Raw genomic sequence first — 24,885 nt, 5'->3', positions numbered from 1 at the left:
AGTTGTTTTTCAAAAGGTATAATTCTCCACTGCGAATTCGCCACATGCTCCACAATACCAAAGGCCCACTTTATGATTCTTTCACTGAAGCTCAACCCAAACTATACATGACATGTTTTCCCACCAGTGATAATCCCTAAGCTGATCTGGTCTGCCAGACTGTGTGGCCCAAAAACAGTGCTGCTTGCACTACAACCTGATCCTACTATAGACTCTTTTCCTGCTCTGGGTTCCACTCAAAGATGGCAATCTTTCCTATAATACAGGTTGGAGAAGAACCCTGAGCTGTACAATTTGCTGCCTCTAGAACCCAAAGACGCCTACCAGTCACTGTGCTTCTTTCTTTGGGCAAGAGATTACAAGACACAATGATTGGTCTTTTATTTTGGAGGGGATGTACTGGTATGCTCTTAATCCTGTATACCTAAAAGAATGTATAGATGTAGATAACCCATCAATCTTCATGGGTTTCACCTCCTATCTTCTGGTGTACATGTGTCTTACCAGAACCTCCAGCATGCTGACAACCTATTGCTCATTGGGTCCAAACAACATAATATCATCATCAACAGCTTAATAAATTAATATGATGTTCTGCAGTATGCTCAGACAGTCCAGATCTCTTTGTTCTATATTAGGACAATGAGTAGGTCAGTTAACATAAGTCCTCAAGCAAAACTGTCTATTCTATGCAAATAGCTGATCCTCATTTATGACCTGAGATAGAAAATAACATATTTTTCAAAACAATTATGACATACTTGAGGTCTATTAATCTAGTCCAACAAAATACTGCATCTAGTACAGTGGCTTGACTGGGGCTACTATTTGCTTCAACTTGCAGTACTCTACACTTATCACCCTGGGGACACTGGCTTCTGCAAGTAAAGAATGACCAATTAAATAGAGATACCTTGGGGACTATAACCCCCGAGCCCTTTAAATCCCAAAAGGTACCATTAACCTTCACTATTTTCCTTCTCCAGGTGTCATGCTGTTTTTTACTTTACTATCTTGGCTGTCTTGGGAGTGTTAGGGATAGTTTCAAAAGTTCCACTTTGTTTTCCTTGCTGTGATAGTTCTTACCACAGAAGACTAAGACCCAATGTGGAGATTGCACCAACTGTCAAGTATGCCAAAGTCATTTAATATCCTGGGACTAAGGGGAATGGCCATCATGTGGGTTCATGGACCCAGTGGACCTTCTATAAGCTCAATGACTATTTATTACCTGGTCATTCCATACCACCACTCTAACAAGAGGACTATGATGATGCACTGAGTCCCTGGATATTCAACAGATCTCAAAATGAGTTCTCTCTTTGTTCTTTTCCCTAGTGTAAAGTTGTTCAAGTAAATGAAAGTAGGACCCTTTGGAGAAGGACTAAGGAATCCTTACCATGTAAGCAACCTAGATCTTCTATGAATTTGCCCACCACTTTAATAATGGCCTCCAGAACTGGAAATAGGATCAGATCCAGAAACTGGGCAAAGAATCATTATTTGTTTTATGAAGACTATATTTTTTAAATAAGTTTTAGTTTTAAGGCAAAACTGATCAGGCAGTAGTGAGAGTTTCCATATGGCCTGCCCCCAAATCCATACAGCTTTCTCCACTATCACCATCTTCCGCCAGAATGGTATATTTGTTACAAATGATGAACCTACATTGATATATCATTATCACTCAAAGTTCATAGCTTATATTAGGGTTCACTCTTGGTGTTGTATATTCCATGGATTTTGACAAATATATAATTGACGTGTATCCACCATTATAATACCACACAGAAAAGTTTCACTGCCCTAAAGATTTTCTCTGCTCTGTTCATCTCTCCCTCCTTGCCAACCCTTGGCAATCGCTGATATTTTTATTGTCTCCATATTTTTGTCTTTTCCAGAATATCATATAATTAGAATTGTACAGTATGCAGGCTTTTCAGAATGGCTTCTTTCATTAAATAATATGCTTGGAGGATCTTGACTTTTTACTGAAGTAAGACATCCATGGCCTATTAGTCATTGTTTCTTGATTTTTCTAGACCATAAACTAAATAGTATCTTAGTCAGTTATCCATCTATTTTGTCCTTGGAGATGCTGTTTCCTACCAACCATTTCTATTAGTCTATGGGCTCTTGACTGCCCCTCCATTATCACTAGTCCTGACCTCACTGCAACAGCCTGGTTTATGATGTTTAAGTCCTGCCACCTGGCCTCCATTGTTTCAGGATTCTATCAAGCCCACCTCAATCAGTGAATCAAGCCCTATAATGGACCATGCTACTGCCAGAATATGCTACTGCCAGCCCTGGCCTACAAAGAACTACACTGAAAATTTAGATGATACTGCTGTTCTAACAATTGTATTTCTTACGTCTTTGGTAAAAGATGTATCCTCTAGACCCCATAAACATAATCATCTCATGGGCCATTTAGCCAAAAATACTGATCCCAGAATCCCCACATCTATAACCATTTTATTCCCTTTCTTCCATCTTCTGCCATGAAGATTCTGTCATGAACTTTGTGTATGTGAGCCATTGTTCTCTTCCATGTTTTCAGGAGCCATTCTAGTAGTAAGCTCATACCATTTCCTGGGATCCTCACCAAAATGATAAATCCAGTAATTCNAAGGAAGAGAGAGGAAGTAGGATTGGGCAGAGGAAGAAACCAAACTATGATAATCTGGCCAATAAGGCAGTGAGTTATGGAGTAAGTGTTCCTTATAAGAGTGTCTCTAAAATGGCATATATACTCCTGCCTTGTTCACTCACCAGATAAAGGCTGCCCAAGAAAAGGTGTCACCTCAGGTAAGATAGCTCTCTTCAGCTGAAGCAGACCCTGAAGGATATGAAAGCTGGGGTCTATCAGCTGACTGTCATCCCTGTGCAAGTCCTTCCTTGAAAGGGAATCAGTGTGTATAAATAATTATTTATTTCACATTACTTTCTGCTTGTTTTTTTTTAGGAGGAGAAAGGAGTATATGGAGAAAGAGAGAATCTTAAGCAGGCTCTACACTCAGTGTGTAGCCTGAAGTGAGGCTCTATCTCACAAACTGTGAGATCATGATCTGAGCTGAAATCAAGAGTCAGACGCTTAACCAATTGAGCCACCCAGGCACCCACTTTCTTCCTGCTTTTTAAACTTCCCATAAGGTACTGGCCAATTATAGCTGATATAAAGCCTGTAAAGGCACAACCACTGAAATCCAGAAGTTTACAGCCCTAGTAAGAAGATAAATAATTTTCTACAAAATGCATAGAATGAGTAGGGTTAAATTAGCAATATTCTTACCATCACTTTAACACACAGTGCCATTTCTAGTCACTCTCCACCTGTTCATGAATAAAGTCACAAGTTTTCATGACTTCAAAACAGCCTAGAGTACAAGATTTTTATCACATCTGTGCCCACTCTGGAGAAGCTTTGCAATGGTACTTCCATCAACCAAGATGAAAGAGATCTCCTACTGTTTTTTGAGTATGAGCTTAACATAGAGGCTTCTTGAAATTTCAACCAGATTATTTTTCCTGTGGGACTGATCTGTATCACTTTCTTAAATCAAAAACATCAGAATAAATCTGATTACTATACTGTTGCTTCTACCTAGGAGAAAGTGTCAGGTCTGTCAATAACCAAATTAGCATGAGGGAAAAAAGAGAGTAAGTGCCCCAAAGGATTCAGTCATTTGAAGCAGATATTCATATGCATGAATTTAGTTTCTAAAACAAATCACTCTTCCAATGGACAAGAGCAGTGTTTCCTCACAGTACGACTTATGAACTTCCCACAGCAGAATGTCCAGAAGTTCTGGAGGAAAACATGAAAATTCTCTAGTGAAGGGGCACCAGAAAATTGTATTTTTATATTTTCAACAGGATGGTGAGGTGACAATAGAGCACACAAAGTCTGAGAACCATAGATCAATAATATGTTCACTGTTCAGTCATCGAATGAGCTGTTAAGCAATAATGAAAGCTGATGTATCCTGAGCTCTGACTATGTGCCTGACATTGCTACAAGCACTTTATGTGAGTTGTCTCATTTTATCCTCACTATAACTCTATAAGTGAGAGGCTGTTATTACTTTCATTTCACAGGTGATAAAACTAAGGGATCACTTGGGGAATTGAATATTTGGAATTAAAATACAAGAAGTTTGACTAGAATTGTATAAACTCTACTCTGAGCCTAGGGAAAAAAACCCCAACAAAGCTCAAGATCTTACCCAGGAATCTCAGACATCTATAGTCTTCTGAACTTTCATCATTGATAGGGAGAACCTAATTACTTCTTGTTTTACATACTGAAAATATTTTGATATGTATGTAACATTTTTTAGACTACAAGTACTAACCCACTGAACAAAATGTTGTGTATAATCGTGATCCCCTAGAATTGATAAAGTGATCTAATAATGTGGACACTGAAGGCTGGATTCTTCACAAATATCATCTAAACTGGTCACTTTTGAAGAGCTATCTGGCCTGATTCTGACCTGTCTTCAGTCAATATATCTATAAAATAATTAGCTCATTTCCTCCATATATATAACTGCTGTACTTTCATTGTCACACTTTTAAAAATATGACTTGTTTTTTAATGAGCTCACCATGAGTGGAAACAAGAACCTAGTTCATGTCAGAATTTCATGAAAATACTCTTTTGGTATTTATTTAAAACAATATTATAATACTTCATCTCCAGCATTATCAACTAAAAGCCACAATGCAGTAGTCTTAAGAAAGTATTTATAATTAAGACTATCATATTCTATACTGTTTCACTAATCATGATGATGGAAATCCCAATCAAAAGAATATTACCAGTGTCATAGCTAATCTTCTAACTTTGTGACTGTGTAAGACACTTTTACTGGCCTCACATATTTTCCTCTACACTTTCATGTGATATTAACTAGCTCTTAATTCATTAACATTTTATTCTAGAGAATTCAGTGTATTTGTTCCTGATTCTAATTAAAAATAAAATTATCTTGTCCTTCAAAACAAATTTTTAAAGGAAAGTCTTCATTTTAAGGCAATTTCTTTTTAAAAAGGTGNCCCCCCACATCCATCAGTCCTCAGTTTTTGTCAGCATTCAAGAGTCTCTCATGGTTTGCTTCTCTCCCTTTCCCCCACCATTTCTGCCCTTCTTCTCCCCCTTGTTCCTCCGTCAAGTTCCTCCTAATCCTCCTATACGTGCAAACATATGATATTTGTCCTTCTCTGCCTGACTTATTTCGCTCAGCATAACACCATCAAGGCAATTTCTTTTTAAAAAGGTATTTTATTCAATAAAGCACAATCAGTTACACTGGAAAACTTGTGCAGAGGCTTGCAGGAATAAGATTAGCTTGTTGTAAAGCCTTTTAGAGAGTTGTAAATAAAGAATTACTTTAATTTCTCTAGTTAAGAGGGAAAGAAAACACTCTAACTTATTATGCACCTCTTAAATGTTAACTAACTCTTATGAGTGCTTTGTATATGTTATTTCAACTAATTATCACTATGCATTTGGAAAAAAGTATTATTACCCACATTATTACCCACCACTTATATATGAGGAGACAGAGGTTCAACTAGGTTATGCATATGTCCAAAGTCACACAGTTAATAAGTGAATCAAAATTCCAGGGTCTTCCCCAACACATCATGTTGCTTCCAGAGAAAATGCTAGTAGCATATTAATGAACTAATGGAACCGTATTTGAGGTCATTGTGCAAAATACATTATATTATAAGCCAATTATTTAACCCTAAGTATTACATTTACACACAGAGGCAATCTTCACAGACTGTGAGTTGTTAATCCATGAATTGGTTTCAAATAAGCACTCTGATTTATTGTTAAGTGACACAGGTAGATCCTGGAAGTAATCCTGGTTTCTCACACACAGGCAATATTTCAGTTAAGTAGGTTTCTCTCCTATGAAGCCATCAAAATACCTTAGTGTTTCTTAGTGTTAAGGATTACAGACCATTTGTTAACAAGGTAATTGGTGGGAGTGGGGTCTGTAAGGAAAAGGATTTTTGCATTAGGAATTTCCTTTAAAAAATGGAAAGTTACAAATCAAAGTTAATCCTTTTAAAGTTCTGTTATTGGCATCAGACTTGATCTATACCACTGACCTCTTCCTCATTCTAGATAATATTAAAAGACCATGAAACAAAAGGATACAGTTAGACCATGCATCAGTCTGAGAAGGCAAAGTCTTCTTAAAGCTTATTTAAAAAAAAAAACAAAAAAACTACTTCTGTCATTCTTCAGGTTCTGGTTTTAGTTTTCAACTCCCTTCCTGTGTAAACACACACAGACACAACAGGTAGGAAACCAATTCATTCCTCATTTTTCATTTATTTAAACAGATTAATATTCTGCCTCAGAAGCCAGAACCTGCTGCCTTACATAATTGAGGTGACTGTGTGTGTGTGTGTGTGTGCGTGCGTGTGTGTGCGTGTGTGAAAGAGAGGGGGGGCACTGTTCTGGGGTATGAGACGAGGCAGGTAGAAATCATGAGGATCTATGGTAGAAGACAGNAAACAGATTAATATTCTGCCTCAGAAGCCAGAACCTGCTGCCTTACATAATTGAGGTGACTGTGTGTGTGTGTGTGTGTGTGTGCGTGTGTGTGCGTGTGTGAAAGAGGGGGGGGGCACTGTTCTGGGGTATGAGACGAGGCAGGTAGAAATCATGAGGATCTATGGTAGAAGACAGAGTTGCTACCTCCCTTTCAAAGCTACTGTCTGAGAGAAGGGGTGGGAACTATACCAACCCATCACCACGCCACATGCCAGTCTCATACACAGATCCTTCTCCGTCATGTTCTCTGGGAAATTTCCCCCAGATTAGGAAAAGAACAGTAAGGCGAGTCTGCCTCAGAACGGGAGTTTTTACCATTGCAGCACAAAGGACAGCGAAGCGCGCTTTCACATCTTCGCAACTCCACTGACTTGACCAGCTCTATACACTTCAGCACCACGGAGAGCGGCATCTCCTCAGCTACCACCCATGGGGAGCCAGATTCCCGGGACTCAACACCGGATTCCGGTCATCTAGAGAGGAGGGACCAGCCTGCTTTTTTCTCCCTCAATGTAAGCGACTATGATGATTCTTTCATATCGATTTTTCCAACAGAGATTGTTTTCTTGCTCAAATATGGAATTAAACTTTTCTTTATTAGCCCTCTCCCTCCTATGCATGGCTTGGATTTTTAGATATGAATCTGGATCTGAAATCTTTCTTATTTGATGGGTTGGTAGAGGATTTTTTTTTTTTTACTTTTCATTGGAAGTCTAAGTTTACAAATCCATTTAAAATAGACAACTCATATCGGTAACCCAGTCTTTCTGTGCTAGAGTGCAGGGTTGGTTTCTTTCTTTCTTTTTTTTTTTTTTAATTCCTGGAAGAGAGTATATGTGCTGTCTGTTCTCCTACTTCACTACTGACAGGTTTTTAATTTGACATTTTTTGTGATTGTATTTATCTTAACATAAATATAGGAGAGGAGAAAGAAGGCTATCTTCTAATAAGTAGCCATCATTAAAGGACTACAGGTGGGAATAAAGAGATTGAGTTTTTTTCTTTCCTTTTATTTGTGGAAAATATGTCCTTTAGATGTCCGTTTCAACATAACGAATATGATCTTAGTAAAAGAAATGTGATCTGGGCAGTGCTTTGACACAAGCTTTGAAACTCTGGAACACAGAAACTCCTTCTTTACATGTGAAGTTGTAAATTCACTTAAGTATGACTGAATAGACTTAATCAAGATGCTATTGCCATTAATTGTAATTTAAAGGCTTAATGAATTCAGGGTAGATTTGAAAGAGGCAATAATGATTGACCCTGTCTGGTGGCACTCAGTGAATTTTTGCCTCAGAATGCCACCTGCTGGTGGGTCCTATTTCTGAATCACTGGACACACATCAGATTTATGAATGAATACACATTAAATCCAGAATATTCATTATGAACATGGTACAAACACTCTCTAAGATCTTTTAAACAATTACATTCGTTCAATTATTTAACAATTTACCAAATTGCTATGTCACAATTATAACTTCCTAAAAATTTCTTTCCAAAACACTTGCTCCTAAGCTTAGGGGCATACAGACTAGCTAACTCCTTCAGGCAGCAATTAACCCAGAAAAAAACGAGAACTATGCGGAGCCTCATTGAGGCTAATTTCAGATACATGTGGTATCCTGGATGAGTACTGCCAGGATCTCTTGCTCAGGAAAGGCAATCAACATTCACCCCACCCCAAATATTCAGCGTGTTACTTTTTTCAGTATTGTTATTTCACGATTTAAGGGCCTGTCTTATTTTCTTAGTAGATGATCATTTCAGGCTTTTCTGCCGCAAAGGTCAATGACATAGTTAAAAGGTTACATGGATCTATTTTATACCAAGACAAATTTTGGGGGGAAAGGCATGTAACTGTAAGAACTTACAGCTCTATCTGGACATATACACAATGAAATACAGACAACCAGTTTCATAACTCCCCAGTTGCAAACAGACAAATAAGGGTTTAAAAAGAAAGAATAAAAGAAGCACACACAAAGCATTAGTTATACTGTATGGCTACTATATAAGGTAGTTTGAAAATACAGAGAAAAGTCTCTTTTCTAGATGATGCTATCTGTTGAAAAATAAATTGCTGATAGAGTCATTTATTAACATTCAAGAATCTGTATAATATTTTTCAATTCAAGATGCAGTGGGAAAAATATACCATACTAGCAGAATTGTTTGGAAAGTATATCTCAATACAATGTATTATAATGAGTAGCAAAAGGATACTTGGCTATTCCTATAGTACCTGAATGGTAAGATATATGAACTCATGTATATTCATGGGTAACTAGAGAGATATATTTTCTTTTATTCAAGATGGGTGTATTTTACAAGCAAATTACTGTCACTAGCTTAAGTGAGAACTTGATTGCTATAAGTCCACAATTATTATGATTATATTAACCTAAGACAATTAATAGTTTTCAGTGTTACTACAGCACTTACTAGGCACTATCATTTATATGTACTATCTCACCTCAGCTTCAACAGAATGAGGAATAATTAGAAATTAAGTGAATGTCTCTGGAAATACATAAAATTTTCCAGAAGTATCCTGAAGAAGTGAGAATGTCTCAGTTCTTTGCCCCAGTCACCCAAGCAAATTAATACACCCTCTGATATTAATGGCCTCATCTAGCAACTTATGGACCATTATTTACAGTGGGGTTGGAAACTAATTTGGCTTTTGAGCTCAAATCTAATTTTAAAAGTTGTCACCACAAGTAGGAAATAATAGTAACAGGATTATATGGCTCCTATATTTCTAAGAAGTAAGATACTGATAAACATTAACCCCTCTATTTTACTGCTTAGCCCAAATTCAAGTATTTAAGAGTTGATTAAGTTATCTCACCATGTACCACATGCCGACATCATGGGTACCGGGTACCAGGTACATATGCCATATAAATAAGTAACTCTCCTGCCCTCAAGGATCCTGAACTCTAAAAGAAAAATTTACAATCTTAAGACATTTAGAAAAAATGAATGAGAATGGATAGATGGCAGTGGCATACCAGCCCGGAGCATTAGCTTTGAAACCAAACAGATTAGACTCCTAATAGTGGTTCTACCACTCACAAGTTATGTAGCCTTAACAAAACCAGTTACTTTATCTCAGCCTCATTTCACCATCTGTGAAATGGGAATAACAATAGCAACTGTGTCATGTAGTAGTTAATGAGAATTTAAAATGATAATAAATGTAAAGTACTCAGCATAGTGCCTACAATACAGTTAATGTGTAATAAATGCTAATCATCATGATTAGTCATTGAGGCAAACAGCTAAGCTTATCATATGATTTGTGTGAATTTAAAACAATAATTCATATAAAGCACTTAACAGAGTGTCTGGCACATGGCAAATCTGTAATATATGTTAACTATCACTATTATACAGTCATTTAGATAAAGAGCTAAGCTGACTATATCAGTGTAGAGTAAAATGTAAGCCAATTTATAGTCATCTAACGTTTACACAAGGCTTCCTTCTATCCAGGACATTTGATATACATTACTGCATCTTCACTGTGGCTGAGGTACATGGAGGACAGATTTTATTCTTCCTTTACTTTGGTAAGAGAACTGAGATTCTGGAGAACATTCCAAATCACTTGAATATTTCATCACTGTTGCTCTGGACTAAAACTCAGACTATGTATACTTGGAAGAGAATGCACAGACCAGAGCTGGGTTTTCCTGGGTGACTGATCTAACTCATGGATTTTGTTTGGCTCTACCTTCAGTTGTGGAATGTTACAGACTGAATTAGTTTCAGGCTTGGGTGATTTCCATGGAGCCCTGTGGTGGATGTAGCAATTTTACAAAAAAAAGACAACAAGTATCTCCAAAAAGACATTTTGATTAAGTGTGCTTTTTTTCTTCAGTAATTAATCACAATTCCTGTCTCCAAAATGTTTAACTGTCATGCTTATTTGCAGTGGCTTTAGGGTGCAGAATTCATACTTTTCATGGATCACTGACATCTGGGTTTCCTCAGACTAGCTGATGCATCTGTAAAAGCAGTTTGATAAAAATAGCAACCAAGGGATCAAGAGGGAGTTTAATAATCAGGGCTCCTCTCAAATATGGTTTTGTTTCCACTGAAACTCTTCTTCTCAATGACATCAAATGTCAATGTATGCATTTATGAAAGATGAAAAACACAGTATCTTAATTGAGGTGTTTGATGAGTTTGATCACTCGTTATCTTAATAATATATGCAAATAGAAGGGCATTTGCATTCAAAGTTCATTTTTAAGAAAAATATTAGAGTAAGGGCAATCAAATGCTAATTAGATTTTAAGAAGATTCATTTTGCTCATTATTGGTCCTGAAACTGTGACAATATCCACACTCCAGCAAAGCAACACAGCTGATTCATGAGTGTGAGTTCTGGCCACCAGCTACTGTGAACCAAATGGCTTTATCTTTCTGACATATCATCTTTTGTGGATTCTTCTCAACACATATGAAATGTATGGCGAGAGCCTGACTATCCACAATGTCAAAATTAAATAGTAAGGATATAATGGCTAAATATATTCATAGGTATAAAAATGCTTAAATTGGGCAAATAGGGAGAAGTTGGTAAAAGAGTACATTAAACTTTCAGCTATAAGATGAAGATCTGGTGTACAATACAGTGACTATAATGGTTGATAATGTTGTATTACATAAACAAAATCCTCTAAGACAGAAATTAATGTTCTCATCAAATAGATACTTGGGAGGTGATGAATGTGTTAATTAACTAGATGGTGGGATTCCTTCCATGAGGTATACTTACAGCAAATTACCACAATATATACTTTAAATATTTCTCAGTTTTGCCAATCATACCTTAACAAAGTTAAAAAACATAAAAAATATGTTTAAAAAGCACTTTTAAAGGGAAGAGGGAGTCAGCACTAATAAAAAGCCCCCATTAAGATAAAAGAAAAACCAGGCCCCCACCAGTATCTGAACCAATTCATGTGGCTCTAGGGTCTTCCATGAAACCCTATATGTTAGAAGCAATCTCACTGAGTAAGATGCCTCCATTATATGTTTATATGCATACATGATTTGAAGGTCCATAAGGTTTCATCAATGGCAAATTCTCCTAGGAAAATAACAGAATTGACAATTCTGTGACAATACAAATGTATCTCAAAGCTGAGGTTTTAAAAGCTGGGAAAGAGAAGCTTGTTTATTTCTTACTACATCTGGGTGTCTGCTTTCAAGGTCATTCAGAAAAACGCATGTCTAATGGTGAAGACATTTGACATTCTGACAAATACTAGCCACACACAACACATATATTTGTTCACGGATAAAAGATGTTTATAGAAACATCAAGATTTGTTCATGGATAAAAGAAGATGTTTATAGAAACATCAAGATTTATATGATGCGCTACTCTTGTGAAATTATTCGCCCTAAGGTTTAGTCTTTTTGCTTCACCTAAAAAATAGGAATGCTAATACCTTGTTTTCATGCTTGTTTGTTTGTCTAATTAGGGAAATTATCAAATGATAGTTTAACATCCTTTAAGCTTTTAACCTGCAGCATCTATGATATTCATATAGACTGTGAATTTAGATTGGGTACTTACACGTTTCTTGTAAAATGTTTCTCTGCTCTGACTTGGTTCAGTAGTTATTATTATACTTCCTTTGAATTATTCTCTCCATGGCTTGCTGCTAGGTACTGGTTGTGTACCCATGACCTTGGAGTCTGACCTGTTCTCCCTCTTAAGCAGACCTCTAACGGAAAAGTGACATGGAATCAAGCTCAAGCCCTGGCTCCTTTTAAGACAGCTGCCATCTCATCACTGACACACCACTCAGATGCTCCTGAGTGGAAACCGCCTTTCCTCATGTTGAGTTGTAATGTCTAATTCCAGAGAGGTGCTCCTGAGAGGAGTGTATGTCTCATCACAGGGCAGACAAATGAATTCTGTCAGAAAGGTTATTAATCTAAGGGCACCTGGGTAGCTCAGTCAGTTAATAATCCAACTCCTGATCTCAGCTCAGGTCGTGATCTCACAGTTCATGGGACCAAGCCCCACATCGGCTCTGTGTGCTGCTACCACAGAGCCTGCTGTGGATTCTCCGTCCTCTCTCTTTGCCCCTCCCCTGCTCCAGCTCTCTTTCTTCCAAAATAAATAAATAACCTTTAAAAAAAAGATTATTCCCCCCTAAGTAGGTGTACCCAGAAGACAGACCTTGAAACTGACTTCATGATATCCTCTGAAATAAGGCTCTTTGGGGATACAAATGAGGTGACTGGTTAGCTTTCAACTCAGTCACTTCTCCCTCTGAAAAACCTATAATAATAAATCCTGCACCCTATTTGTAAGCCTCTCTCTCATATAAAGATCTCTATTGGACTCCCAATCTATAGTCTGCTTTGGCCTCAATAAGCAGTCTCTTTCTACGGAATGATGGCATTGTTGAGAGAAATGGGCTCAGAGGAGATCATGAACTGGAATTCTGAGAACCTTTTCCCCAGCAATCTTCTATCAAAATGCACTTTAGAAAAGTGGATAGCAGTTCAGATCTCTTCCTAAAGAAGCACGGAGCTCTCTATTAGGATTTATCACCCACAGTTACCTTTTGAAGGAGTTACCCATAATTATTCCTTTTACTTTCTGCAGATGAAAAAGCTACTCCACTGAATAGTTTAGCAGCTTCTCCCAAAAAAATGTATGACTCAGCCCTAGGCAAGATTAGAGCCTAAGCTCTGACTTCCAAGTCTTTGCTTTATACCACAAAGGACCCCAGGAAGGAGCTAAAACCAAAACGGTTTGAGCAGGTCAAAAGGTAAAATTAGCAGGAAACTAAATGGAGCCCCAAAATGTAAAAATCACAAGACTGAGTTGTCACGGACTATGAGTCTGGAGTTCTCTCTTGTCCATCAATTTGGCAGATGCCAAATTGAATACGAGAGAGGATAATGTCCGGGAGGAGACAAGAGCCCCAAACGGGGTTTCATCTCCATATGTATTGAGCTCACAAGGTATTACTCACGTGGTGAACGTGAAGAAAACAAGATCTTACACACATGAATGTGGAGAAAACAATCAGAGAGTAATCATTAACTTGTGTGTGTAAGAAGCAAACAGTCTGGGGGCCAAGTGGAGTTTGTGACAGAAATATATATTGGCGTCAGATAGAAAGGAATTTCCTACAGGTGATATAACAAGTTACTCATGATCCCATTACACCATCTTGTGACCTAACCTCAGGTAATTTTGCCCTGTGGTGGCAGCTTCCCACCCTAAGCTTTTTCTAACACATTTATGTAAATAGAACCTATTTCCTCACACTGAGTGGCACATTTTTTTTAAATCTCAAAATACTAGATTTAATTTAAAAGCCTTCCTCTGTAACTTATATTTTTTTACAAAAGGCTTAAATACAGAGTATTTTAAAAATCTTTTAAGATTTTTAAAAATATGTTTAATTTATTTTTGAGAGAGAGACAGATTGTGAGTGGGGGAGGGGCAGAGAGGATACACAGAATCCCAATCAGGCTCCAGGCTCTGAGTAGTCAGCAGAGAGCCTGATGTGGGGCTTGAATCCACAAACTGTGAGAACATGACCTGAGCTGAAGTCGGATGCTCAACCGAATAAGCCACCCAGGAACCCCAATATTGAGTATTCTTAATGCATGGAAACCTGACCCCTAACAAAAAGACCTATGGAAATTTGGAAAAAAGTTCAAAATAAGCCCCCAAGTACTTACTCTTTACAATAAATACCATCTTATTGAAATGTATGTCATTCAAATATCATTTGAATAATGTGAGTGGGGGAGTAGACTAGAAAAAAAAAAGAAGAGGAAATAAGAAGAGGGTCAATTGGAGAATCAGATATTCACATTCATAGGGAGTTAGGGAACATCTCGGCCAGATTCTGTGTTACAGTTAAAGAATCCTGAGCCATGCACCCACTCAAAGTTCCAATGCTAGCTGAAGATGGGGTATCTGACTCAAGCTCAAATTATCCTATAGCTATTACACTCTCTAGTCTGCCCTTTTTAAAACCCTGGCAAATTAAAGGTTAGGTGACTTGCTCCAAGTCGCAAGGTTGGCCAAAGGTGAAGCCAGGACTCCTACTCTAGGTCCTCTGACTGTCAAGCCTGTCTCTTAGCCCTACTTGTGTCAGCATCATCACCTGAAATGAGAATAATAATAGCATCTACCTCATAGGATCAACCCAAAAATTATACAAGTAATATATGCGAGGTTATTAACTTCTTAGTATGTTTCTTAGCATATAATAGGTGTTTAATAAATGTCAACTGTTATTACTAGTAGTATTAGCATTAACCTCTACACTATGCCACAAAAGCAAAGACCAAGTTAGGAATAAACCCACCATCAAAATGACATGTTCCTCCAGCCAGACAAAAATCCAGATTTTATCTTAAGAAGCTACAGCTGAATATCCTCAGGAGAGTCACTTCTGAGGCCACCAGTAAGTGGCAATGAGTCTTGGACTCCTCCCTACCACATCTTGTCCTTTAGTATCTGCTTAGGCTGCATGGGGACCAGAAAGAAAGCACAGACCCCATGTGGTGTAGGCATATACTGAATGCAGAAACAGGCATGCAGCCATGCTTGCATGTGGCTGCAGTTTTGTCACAGTGAGGGAGCTCAATGGGGACAATGCACCTGAAATAAAGGCAGCAGTATCTACAGTGGTCATTTCTACAGCAGAGTCCTTGATGAACTAGGCATGCCAACAGGCAGGAGGGTAAAGAATAAAACCAATGCTGACTATTTTCTAATACATATTACCTCATTTAATCCTCCTGTGGACCGTATGGCACACAAAAGTTATTCACATTGTATGGGTAAAATCACAGAGAAGCAAGGTTCTAAAGCCCAGAGAAGTTAAGTGCGGTACTAAACTTTGCACAAATGGAAATAAAATCCATGGTATGTGGCCTGTTGCAACCACATCACTACCCCACACCCTCCCCCTCTAGCTCTCATTACGTACCAACCTAAACCCACATTCAGTTCGTCATCATTCCTCCATCCAAGGGACACAGATGCGGTATAACCACATCACTGTTCCTCTCCATGAATCGGAATATTTCAGGTTAGCCAATCTATCTTAATCTCAGTAAGAAGAAAATAATTTCTCATAAGATCCCGATCATGAGATTCTTTTTTATCTCAATACATTTTGTTTGCTCTGCCCCAGGGACCCCGCAGGCCCCTGCGAGAATAACCAAGCCATCTCTGCCTTGTTCTCCCATAGGCTGGGGAGCAGCACCTTCAAAAACATGCAGCGCAGGCACACAACACTGAGAGAGAAGGGCCGCCGCCAGGCCATCCGGGGTCCCGCCTACATGTTCAACGAGAAGGGGACCAGCCTGACGCCAGAGGAGGAGCGCTTCCTGGACTCGGCCGAGTATGGCAACATCCCCGTGGTCAGGAAAATGCTGGAGGAGTCCAAGACCCTCAACTTCAACTGCGTGGACTACATGGGACAAAACGCGCTGCAGCTGGCCGTGGGCAACGAGCACCTGGAGGTCACAGAGCTGCTGCTCAAGAAGGAGAACCTGGCGCGGGTGGGGGATGCGCTGCTGCTCGCCATCAGCAAGGGCTACGTGCGCATCGTGGAGGCCATCCTCAACCACCCAGCCTTCGCGCAGGGCCAGCGCCTGACGCTCAGCCCGCTGGAGCAGGAGCTACGCGACGACGACTTCTATGCCTACGACGAGGACGGCACGCGCTTCTCGCACGACATCACGCCCATCATCCTGGCGGCGCACTGCCAGGAGTATGAGATCGTGCACATCCTCCTGCTCAAAGGCGCCCGCATCGAGCGGCCGCACGACTACTTCTGCAAGTGCAACGAGTGCACCGAGAAGCAGCGGAAGGACTCCTTCAGCCACTCGCGCTCCCGCATGAATGCCTACAAGGGGCTGGCGAGTGCTGCCTATTTGTCTCTGTCCAGTGAAGACCCCGTGCTCACCGCGCTGGAGCTGAGCAACGAATTGGCCAGGCTAGCCAACATTGAGACTGAATTCAAGGTAACTCTCCCACTCACCACTCTGCAGACAGATTGCCCCGAGGGCTCTTCCAGGTGTGTCGGGTAGTCAAATGGGTTGTCTGGTCTCACGCAGGGCCCTAGGGTCTTGGCGCACAGGTCAGAAGGGGATTTCCTCCACTGGTCAGATGTAGGCCTGAAGGAAAAGCAGCCCCTTAGGTGGGAATTTGGAACACATAAATGTAAAGAAGAGGTTGACCTAAGCACAAATCTATACAATAAAAGACAAGCAGTACACAGGCAGGATGATATGGTGGTCGTCACATAAATGCCTCATTCAGCTCTGCCCCCAGGGAGAGCTTGTGCCAAGCATGAACTGCCTTATCTATATGATGTTGTTTAGTCCCCTCAACAACTATTAATTTGAATACCATTATCATTCTCATCTTATGTGAGGGCACACAGGTAGAGAGATATTATATAGCTAGTAAATCACAAAACCACTGCTCTAATCTAGCCATTCAGAGCCCAGAGCCAGCTCTTAGCCTTTCTGAGAATTGTTCATGCATTGGGTTTCTCGGGGTTTGCTTGTCTTTGTCTGAATGATGAAGGAATTCTTGGCTGCAGAAGGTGTGCCTGGAAGAGCAGGAACTACAACTAGACTCATAATTTCTCATCCTGCCATTTGATCAGAGCCTATGATACCACGGAGCATACAGTGTCACATGCAAGGCTGATAATGGAGCTGGGAAAAGAGGTTAACCTGCAGGAGAAAAGTGCATTGTCCAAATAAGATGTCACTGCAAGAGCTGCCCCTGGAGGGACACAATTAGCTGCCCAAGGAAATTAGGTGGCCAAGGATGGATACCAGTTCACAGCAAGGAAGCCTTGTGGACCACACACTGTTCAGAGAGCTCTCAAAGGAGGAAACAGAATGGGGCTGGGCCTTGCTGAGCAAGAGGAATCAGATGGGTGGGAAGAGAGATGTGTGCATTTGGAGGAGGCAACTGAAGGTGAGATCCAGAATGGCTCAGAACAGGCAGGGGGCTTCTGAGAGGCTGCATGTGACCAGAATAAAGAATTCCTGGAGGGGCACACAGAAGGTGTGCTGCAGAGACGGGCTGGGGGCAAATCTCAGAGGGCTGTGTGTGGCAGGCTGAGCACTTTCGATGCTATCCTGTAGGACATGGGGAGCCACTGAAATTTGTCCCTGGGGGTTAAAATGATGAAGCCGAGTTCTGGAAATTTACTTCACTGGTAGGCTGGATGAATTAGAGAATCTGGAGTGTGAGGACTAAAGACAGGGACAATTCAGTTGTGCATGCATGAGACCATGGAGGCGTCTCTGAAGGAATGGATCACCCACAGCCACAGACAGAAGAGCCAGGCTCGCAAAGAGCTGCAGGGTAGCACAAACTGTGAATAGATGAAGAATCCTCTAATTAATTTTACTCCATCTGTTTCCCCTATCTTGGACTAATCTACTGAAGTGGAGGGACTCCCCTATTCCTGCATTGTCCATAGCCTCATCTAAAAAAAATTGGTGGATGGAGATGAAGAGATTACCCAAAGAAGCACCCAAGAATGTAGCTCTTGCTGTTCTTTCCTTGTTTCTAAACAATGAACTCCACCTACCAGTAATAAGACCGATGATGTCCCATGGATGCTTGGTAGGATTTTGCTTATTCCCTCAGCTTCAGATTGAATCTTCATAGGCCATGTAAAAGAAATGGCCAACGCAGTTAATTTAGGTATTTCTGGCCAAGAAAAAAAAACAATTCAAGGAAAAAATTTTTTTGGATCAGGTTATGTAGCTAATTGCACAATTCTCTACTTATCTGGAATTTGGGAGCATGCCAGCCTACTAAATAAGACGATGCTAGACTAACATTTGGAATTCCATCTGAGCCATTTGTTTCCTTTACTAGGACCAAAAGTCTAGCATATTTTAGTATGTATAATGTCTAAAACTGGAAGTTTGTGGAAAGCATGATATTTTGATTTAAAAAGTAAATGATGAAAATTAGAGACAATTAAGAACACTACTAACATGATGACAAATCCGTTCCACAATGTAGTGACTTACTCAGAATAAGAGTTAGCAAAAATACATTTGCTGGTTATTAACATCCCCCTAGTTACCTTTGTTTGAAATAATGTCTTTCATACTGTCGACAAATGGTGCATTATAAATTAACACAAGCATTCCTTTAGAACTTTATTACTTATTCAACTATCCTTGTATGTGCATTCCTGACATTATAAATCTTCTCAGAGAAGAAAGCAGCTTAGCAAAAGACAAGTCAATTTGTAATAAAGAATAAAGAGCAAGTGTGGTTCTAAAATGCACTCTTTAGGAGTCTGTCCTGCTTTAAAGGGAAGACACGCAGCTGACTCTATCCATGTGTTATGCTGATGACCCAGTATCATCAGCTGTACAAAAAGATTTCAGGTTCTGACTGGAGGTGCCATATGTCATCCTCCAGATTTTCTAAGACACTCACTCAGAATGGCTCCTCCTGACTAGACTCACGCATGGAAACCTCAATTCAGTTGTCCAGTCTATTGTTTCTGAAGTCATTGTAATTTATCACCAGAATAGAGTCTAGTCATTAGCAAGAAGTACAGCCAATGTCAAGGTCTCCAGTAAATTGTGGCTACAGTCAGATGCCCACAGCAAGCCATTATTTTTGTTGTGGAATTATGTATCTCCTCAAAGATTTTCTCATGCATCTCTAATCTTTTGGGGTCTAAAAAGATGAAAATTCAGTGAGACATTCCTAGTGCCATGAATGGTACTCAGTAATCTAGTAAACATTCCAGAAATACTTGATGAAAGGAATGAAGGAAATCCTCAAAGAATAATCATTTCAACTGATGAAGCATATGATTACTTTTATCTGTGATTTAAACTCTTCCTACATCTATGAATCTAATAGAGCAATTTAATAGACACAGTGAATGGGAAAGCTCTACAGAAGGGTACAAGGTGGTTAAGAGGACCAACACACCTTAAATAACACAAGACCAATCATATACTGCTTTATATGGTTCCAGGAGCCACTAAACTCCTGGAGGGTACGAATGACATTCTGATTAACTGGTTTATCTATACAGTAGGAGACAGAGAAAGGGAAGCCTAGCATGGGACGGGCTATTCAGAGGTGTTTTATCCTGATGGAACAGGCTCTCTCTATGTAAAGGCAGCTGGGACAGCATGGAAAAAATTCAGAATTTTTATATCTCCACGGAGTTACAGTCTCTGCCACCAAGAACACAACAAGGTCTTCACATTCCTCTTGAATTGGTCTGTTTGGTTTTCTTCACTGATCATCCTTCCAATAAATCTGCTGAAGATCCTCTTTATTTTGCTGGTATCTTCCCAAATTCCAGGGCATCCTGTCTATGCATGTGGCCTATCTACAAAGATGATGTTTCAAAAGGATTAGAGGTGCTAATCTTTCTTCTATGTCAGAGTTATGCCAACAGCGTGCTTAGTGGGAACAGGAAGGGGTGGTGAAGCAAAGGACAACAAGGGAAACTGTGGAGTGAGATCTAGGGATTTGGAAGCAAAGAGAAAACAGGGTGAGGAATGGAGTATCCCTCTTGGTCTTTCACCTTTTGCTTAAACTTAAAAGTACTCCATGTTCCCAAGTCAGGGGACTGTGGAAGCCCAACAAACACTTTACCTTAGTTACTTAGGACTTGGTCATTCTAAATAATAACAAAGCTACAACTAAGCAGACTTTTTGTGTTGACACATCAGTATGGAGGCTGCTGATTGTGCTTCCATCAGCAATTTATTCTTATAGACCAGAGAGGAGAAAAGGAGAGGGGCAAGAAAGCTCAAGCTGTAGCTTCATCTTGCTTAAAGTGCTGATGTCAATGGTTGTTAACCACAGGTATTATGAAAAGTAGATGATGAATTATGTATCAATGTTTGTGTTGCCATTTTAAGACCCATAAAAAAACTCTCTGGGCCCAAAATACCACAAATTAAAAATGCAAATAATGGTAAATCAGACCAATTTGCCACCTGCTATGATCTCTAGTGAGGTCCCATTGTGGAAGGTAAAGGTGTTGAGATGACAGTTTGTAATATGCTTGCAAACTTATCAAAATGGGAAGAGGAAAAAGGAGAGGAGAAGGAGGAGGTGTGTCTTTGTATTGCGGTAAGGAGAGTTCAAAGCACATATGAACTCAGGAGATATACAGCCAGGGAGCCAAGAAGCCAGAGGGCTTGAGTGAAGGCCCACCCATGGCCCAAGGCAGTAATGAAAGGCTAAATAAGTGTGTTGCCCCCACCATCCAGTGGAATCTGTATTTTGCACCTGTTTCTCATGCTCTGAATATTTTTAGGATTTTTAAATTTTATAGGCCAACACCCTGGGAAAATAGACTTCCTTCAAGTTTGAAAAGCAGGCTGGTAGTATAAACAAATGCCTATTTAACATGCAAGAAATGACTTGAAAAGTGTTTCCTTTTCCTTCAGGAAAATATTTTTTAACCTGCGAAGGCTGCAGGTCTTAAAAGTAAATTGTTGTTGTTGTTGTTGTTGTTTTTTAAAAGAGAATCTGGCAGGGGTACCTGGGTGGCTCAGTCAGTTAAGCATCCGACTTTGGCTTAGGTCATGATCTCAAGTTGTGGGTTCGAGCCCCGCTTTGGGCTCTGTGCTGACAGCCAGCTCAGAGCCTGGAGCCTGTTTCAGATTCTGTGTCTCCCTTTCTCTCTGACCCTACCCTGCTCATGCTCTCTCTTTCTCTCTCTGTCTCTCAGAAATAAGTAAAACATTTAAAAAAAATTTTTAAGAGAATCTGGCAGAAAGCAACTCAAAGCACTTACTTATATATCAATCCCAGTACCCTCAGGGATCTGACTGTGTCACCCAAACCCTCTGCTTGACTTTCTGGTGATAGAGAATGTAAGCAGAGAAGAGAAGGATCACAGATGTCAGGTGATGAGCTGTCATACGATGCCCCCCACCTGAGCATACACAGCTGTGGGGAGGATAGAGCACACATGCCAGTCAACAGGTCCATGCCAAGGCCAGAATCATCAGCTTCAAGTCTGAGAGCAAGATCCAGGGACTGGCTGATCTCAGGAGAAGGGACAGACATGAGTTCTGCCCACGCTAGCTCCTTTTCTATTTTCCTACCTCAGCATCTGGAGGAGCACGTTCACCAGGGCATTTGTTAATGAGTCATCACAGGAAGTGAGCTAATTAATGTATCCTTTCACGACAAGTCTTCATTGCACCACAACGAATGCCTAAAGTTATGTGATTGTCCTCTCCTAGGGTTTCTGCCAAGAGTATCAGCCTCTAAAATACAGCGTACCTTGGGTGACAGACATTCAGGTGGGATAAAGGAGGCCACTTTGCTTGATGACGACAAGAGCAGAGAACAGGCTCTGGTGAGCGCAGCCATGCTTCATTCTCTCAAGGCTGAGGAATGGAGATCCAAGAGCCTGGCTCTGTAACCAGGCCCACCCAGCTCCCAATCCTGGTGCCATCTCCTGGTAACTGTGCAATCTCAGGCATCTATTGCAAATTCCTTTCTTACTTGGTAAACTGGGGGATTAGAACTGTAACATGTCCAAAATGGAATGCCTATTTTCCCCAGCCAAACACTGGCTCTTAACCTAATCTGTGTAAATAAATAAATGGGTGGTGAGTGAATTAATGACAATGGCCTCCCAGGGTGCTGAAGGGAGGATTAAATTAGATGAGGAATATAAAATTCTGCAGGGAACCCAACCGACCCAGAACACATACATAATTCCTACCACCCAGAGCTCGGTGGAGATGAGCCCACTGCATTTCCAACACACTTTGCTCCCAAAAGACGTAACTTAAGATTCAGCATCGCATCTACTCAGAGGGTCTTTCTGGTTTCGGCTAAGCTCCCTTCCCCCAACCCGTGAAGATCTTTCTAGAATGAGAACAACTACTACGTATGAACTCCATGGTTAAAAACAGGCCAAGAGAATATTTCCAGTTGAAAAAACGCAGACCACTGAAAGTGCATAAGCCTGGAGCACTGCTAAAATATTGCTGTGGAAAGAAATGGCATGGACAGGAAAGACAGAGCAGCAGGGGAGGGGGAGGAAGGAAATGGGCAGGCAGAGCTCCTGCCAAATACAGACAGATTATTTTTTGAAAAATATCTCCATGGAAAAGATTCATCACTACACACACACAAAAATGGAGAAAAAATCATTTCCTCTACAAGTGTAACTATCAGTGTGAAGTATCAGAGATAGGGAGAAAATGGAGACAGTTCTAGAGAATATGAGTCGATGAGTAGCAGCATAAATTAAATCAAATCGAAATGAAGGAGTTTTCTCTGAAAAAAGTTACAATGCTATATGAATTAATCATCATAGGATATTATTAATCAAGTATGCTGCACACCCCATCGACACACAGGCATATATTTTACTAGCAGCAGATTTACGGATTAAGTGTGGAAAACATGTCAGGAGGGTGGGATGGGAGTATGGTCTGTAAGCCCAGAGAATATTACTACTGGGTGGACCTCATTACAGAGCTATCCAAAAATCCAGCATTCCTGCAACAAACACTTATTAAGCCTGTAGTATGAGCCGGGCTCTAGGCTGGGTGCTGGGATGATGATGAACAAGATAAACAAAGTTCCTGCTCTCAGGACCTGATAGTCCAGGGGAGGGGATACACATTCTTCATATAATCGTACAGATAAAAGAGGCTTTACAAATCGTCCTGAATGCTAAGCAGTAAAAGGGAGCTTTTAAAACGTGACTCAGTGCGACAGCTGACGGTGTGTGTTTAAAGATTTCTCTAAGGAGACAATGTGTAGGGGGTATGGGAGACCTACAAAGCCAGCAGGCAATGGGAAAGACGGTGCTAGGCATAAAAACTGCACACGAAATAGTTCAGTACAAGAGGGGAGAGAGGACTGGCTAGAGAACTGTAAGTGGTTCCACATTATAGGGAGGAAAAGGCAGAGGTGGCAGGTGATAGAGGCACCGAAGAACACCACCTCAGCCGTGGCCTTACCACCTAATAAGTTGGCCTTCATTTTTGGGGAAATGAAGAACCACCAGAAGGTTTCAGGAAATGAGTCAGTGACTCATACATGCACTTTGGAAACACCCACTGTGCCTGCTGTAGAAAATGGACTGGAGGGGACAAGGCTGGAGGAGTTGGACAACTGCTGTTGGAAGGGAGGGAGGACCTCCCAGTAAGGGGGTGAGTGGCACATGAGGGCAAAAGAACCAATACATCACGGGGTACCTGGGTGGCTCAGTCAGTTCAGCATCTGACTTCCCCTCAGGTCATGATCTCGCAATTCACAAATTCAAGCCCCGCGTTGGGTTCTGTGCTGATAGCTCAGAGCCTGGAGGATGCTTCCAATTCTGTGTCTCCCTCTGTCTATGCCCCTCCCCCACTTGTGCTCTCTCTCTAAAATTAATAAAAATATTAAAAAAAAAAAAACCCAACACATCTCAACCTCCAAGGGACTCAGCACAGTTGGAGCAACAGCACAGTCAGAAAAGGTGGCCATCTCCTGGCTGTTTCCAGGACACCTTGCTTGTCTGTGAGATGCAGGGATCCTGCTTCTTCAGCCTCTGGGGACTCTCCGTGCTTCCCAGCAGGGAGCTATCGCAGTGCAGAGACACAGAGAGAGGAGGCAGAGAAGTGCAGGCTCCTTATCTTCCCCTCCAAGGTGGAAGCCCCATGGAGTAGCAGCAGGGCAGGAGAGCAATGAGGATTCCAATCTTCCACCCTGGCATCTGGAGGTAGAGAAGGGTGCGGCCCAAGCCAAACTGTTCATTGCTAGAGTAGAGGTACTGGAAAGTGGGTTCAGAAGTGGTATCCCCAGAATAGAAAGAATTCTACTGGATTTTAATCTTTCCAGTGCATCTTCCAGATTCTGAGGGTATCTTTCTCTGTTGGCTGCAGTGACCATGTAAACATTTCATTACAGGAAAATGGCTAAATCTTATCTCAGAGTTTTTTCAACTGGAACTAGTATTAGCATAAATAAAGGTATGAAGTAGATCTCTCCCTCTTCTTCCTCCAAGTTTTTGGATGTTGAGCAGGAGGATCCTAGGGGCAGGCTTTTCTGGGCACTGACAATCCTCCCTGTGTGCACCCAGTTGAGTATAGGGATATAAATTAGCCTTAGCATTGCTGTAACAGAGTACCATGAACGTGAGGACTTAAAACACAGAAGTGATGCCTTCACAGTGCTGGAGGCCAAAAGTCCAAAATCAAGTTTAGCTGGGCTATCTTTGCTCTGAAGGCTCTAGAGTAAGATCCTT

The 24,885-nt window shown here is 40.6% G+C and overlaps 1 protein-coding gene across 1 annotated transcript in view; it reads left to right on the top strand.

Annotated features, from left to right (window-relative positions):
- The first annotated feature begins 15,853 nt into the window (after window positions 1–15,853).
- The window catches only part of TRPC7 (transient receptor potential cation channel subfamily C member 7), a 126,172-nt gene continuing 117,140 nt past the window's right edge, over window positions 15,854–24,885 (top strand). Inside the window, exon 1 of the mRNA XM_077768936.1 lies at window positions 15,854–16,624. Coding sequence (XP_077625062.1) covers window positions 15,872–16,624 — 753 coding nt within the window. The 5' untranslated portion in view covers window positions 15,854–15,871. The remainder of the gene's footprint in view (window positions 16,625–24,885) is intronic.

This window comes from Crocuta crocuta, unplaced genomic scaffold, assembly GCF_008692635.1.
Source record: "Crocuta crocuta isolate KB4526 unplaced genomic scaffold, BGI_CrCroc_1.0 scaffold64, whole genome shotgun sequence".
NCBI classification, from domain to species: Eukaryota; Metazoa; Chordata; class Mammalia; order Carnivora; family Hyaenidae; genus Crocuta; species Crocuta crocuta.
Note: the sequence above shows the minus strand (reverse complement) of the source record. Positions and strands in the feature narration are given on the sequence as shown.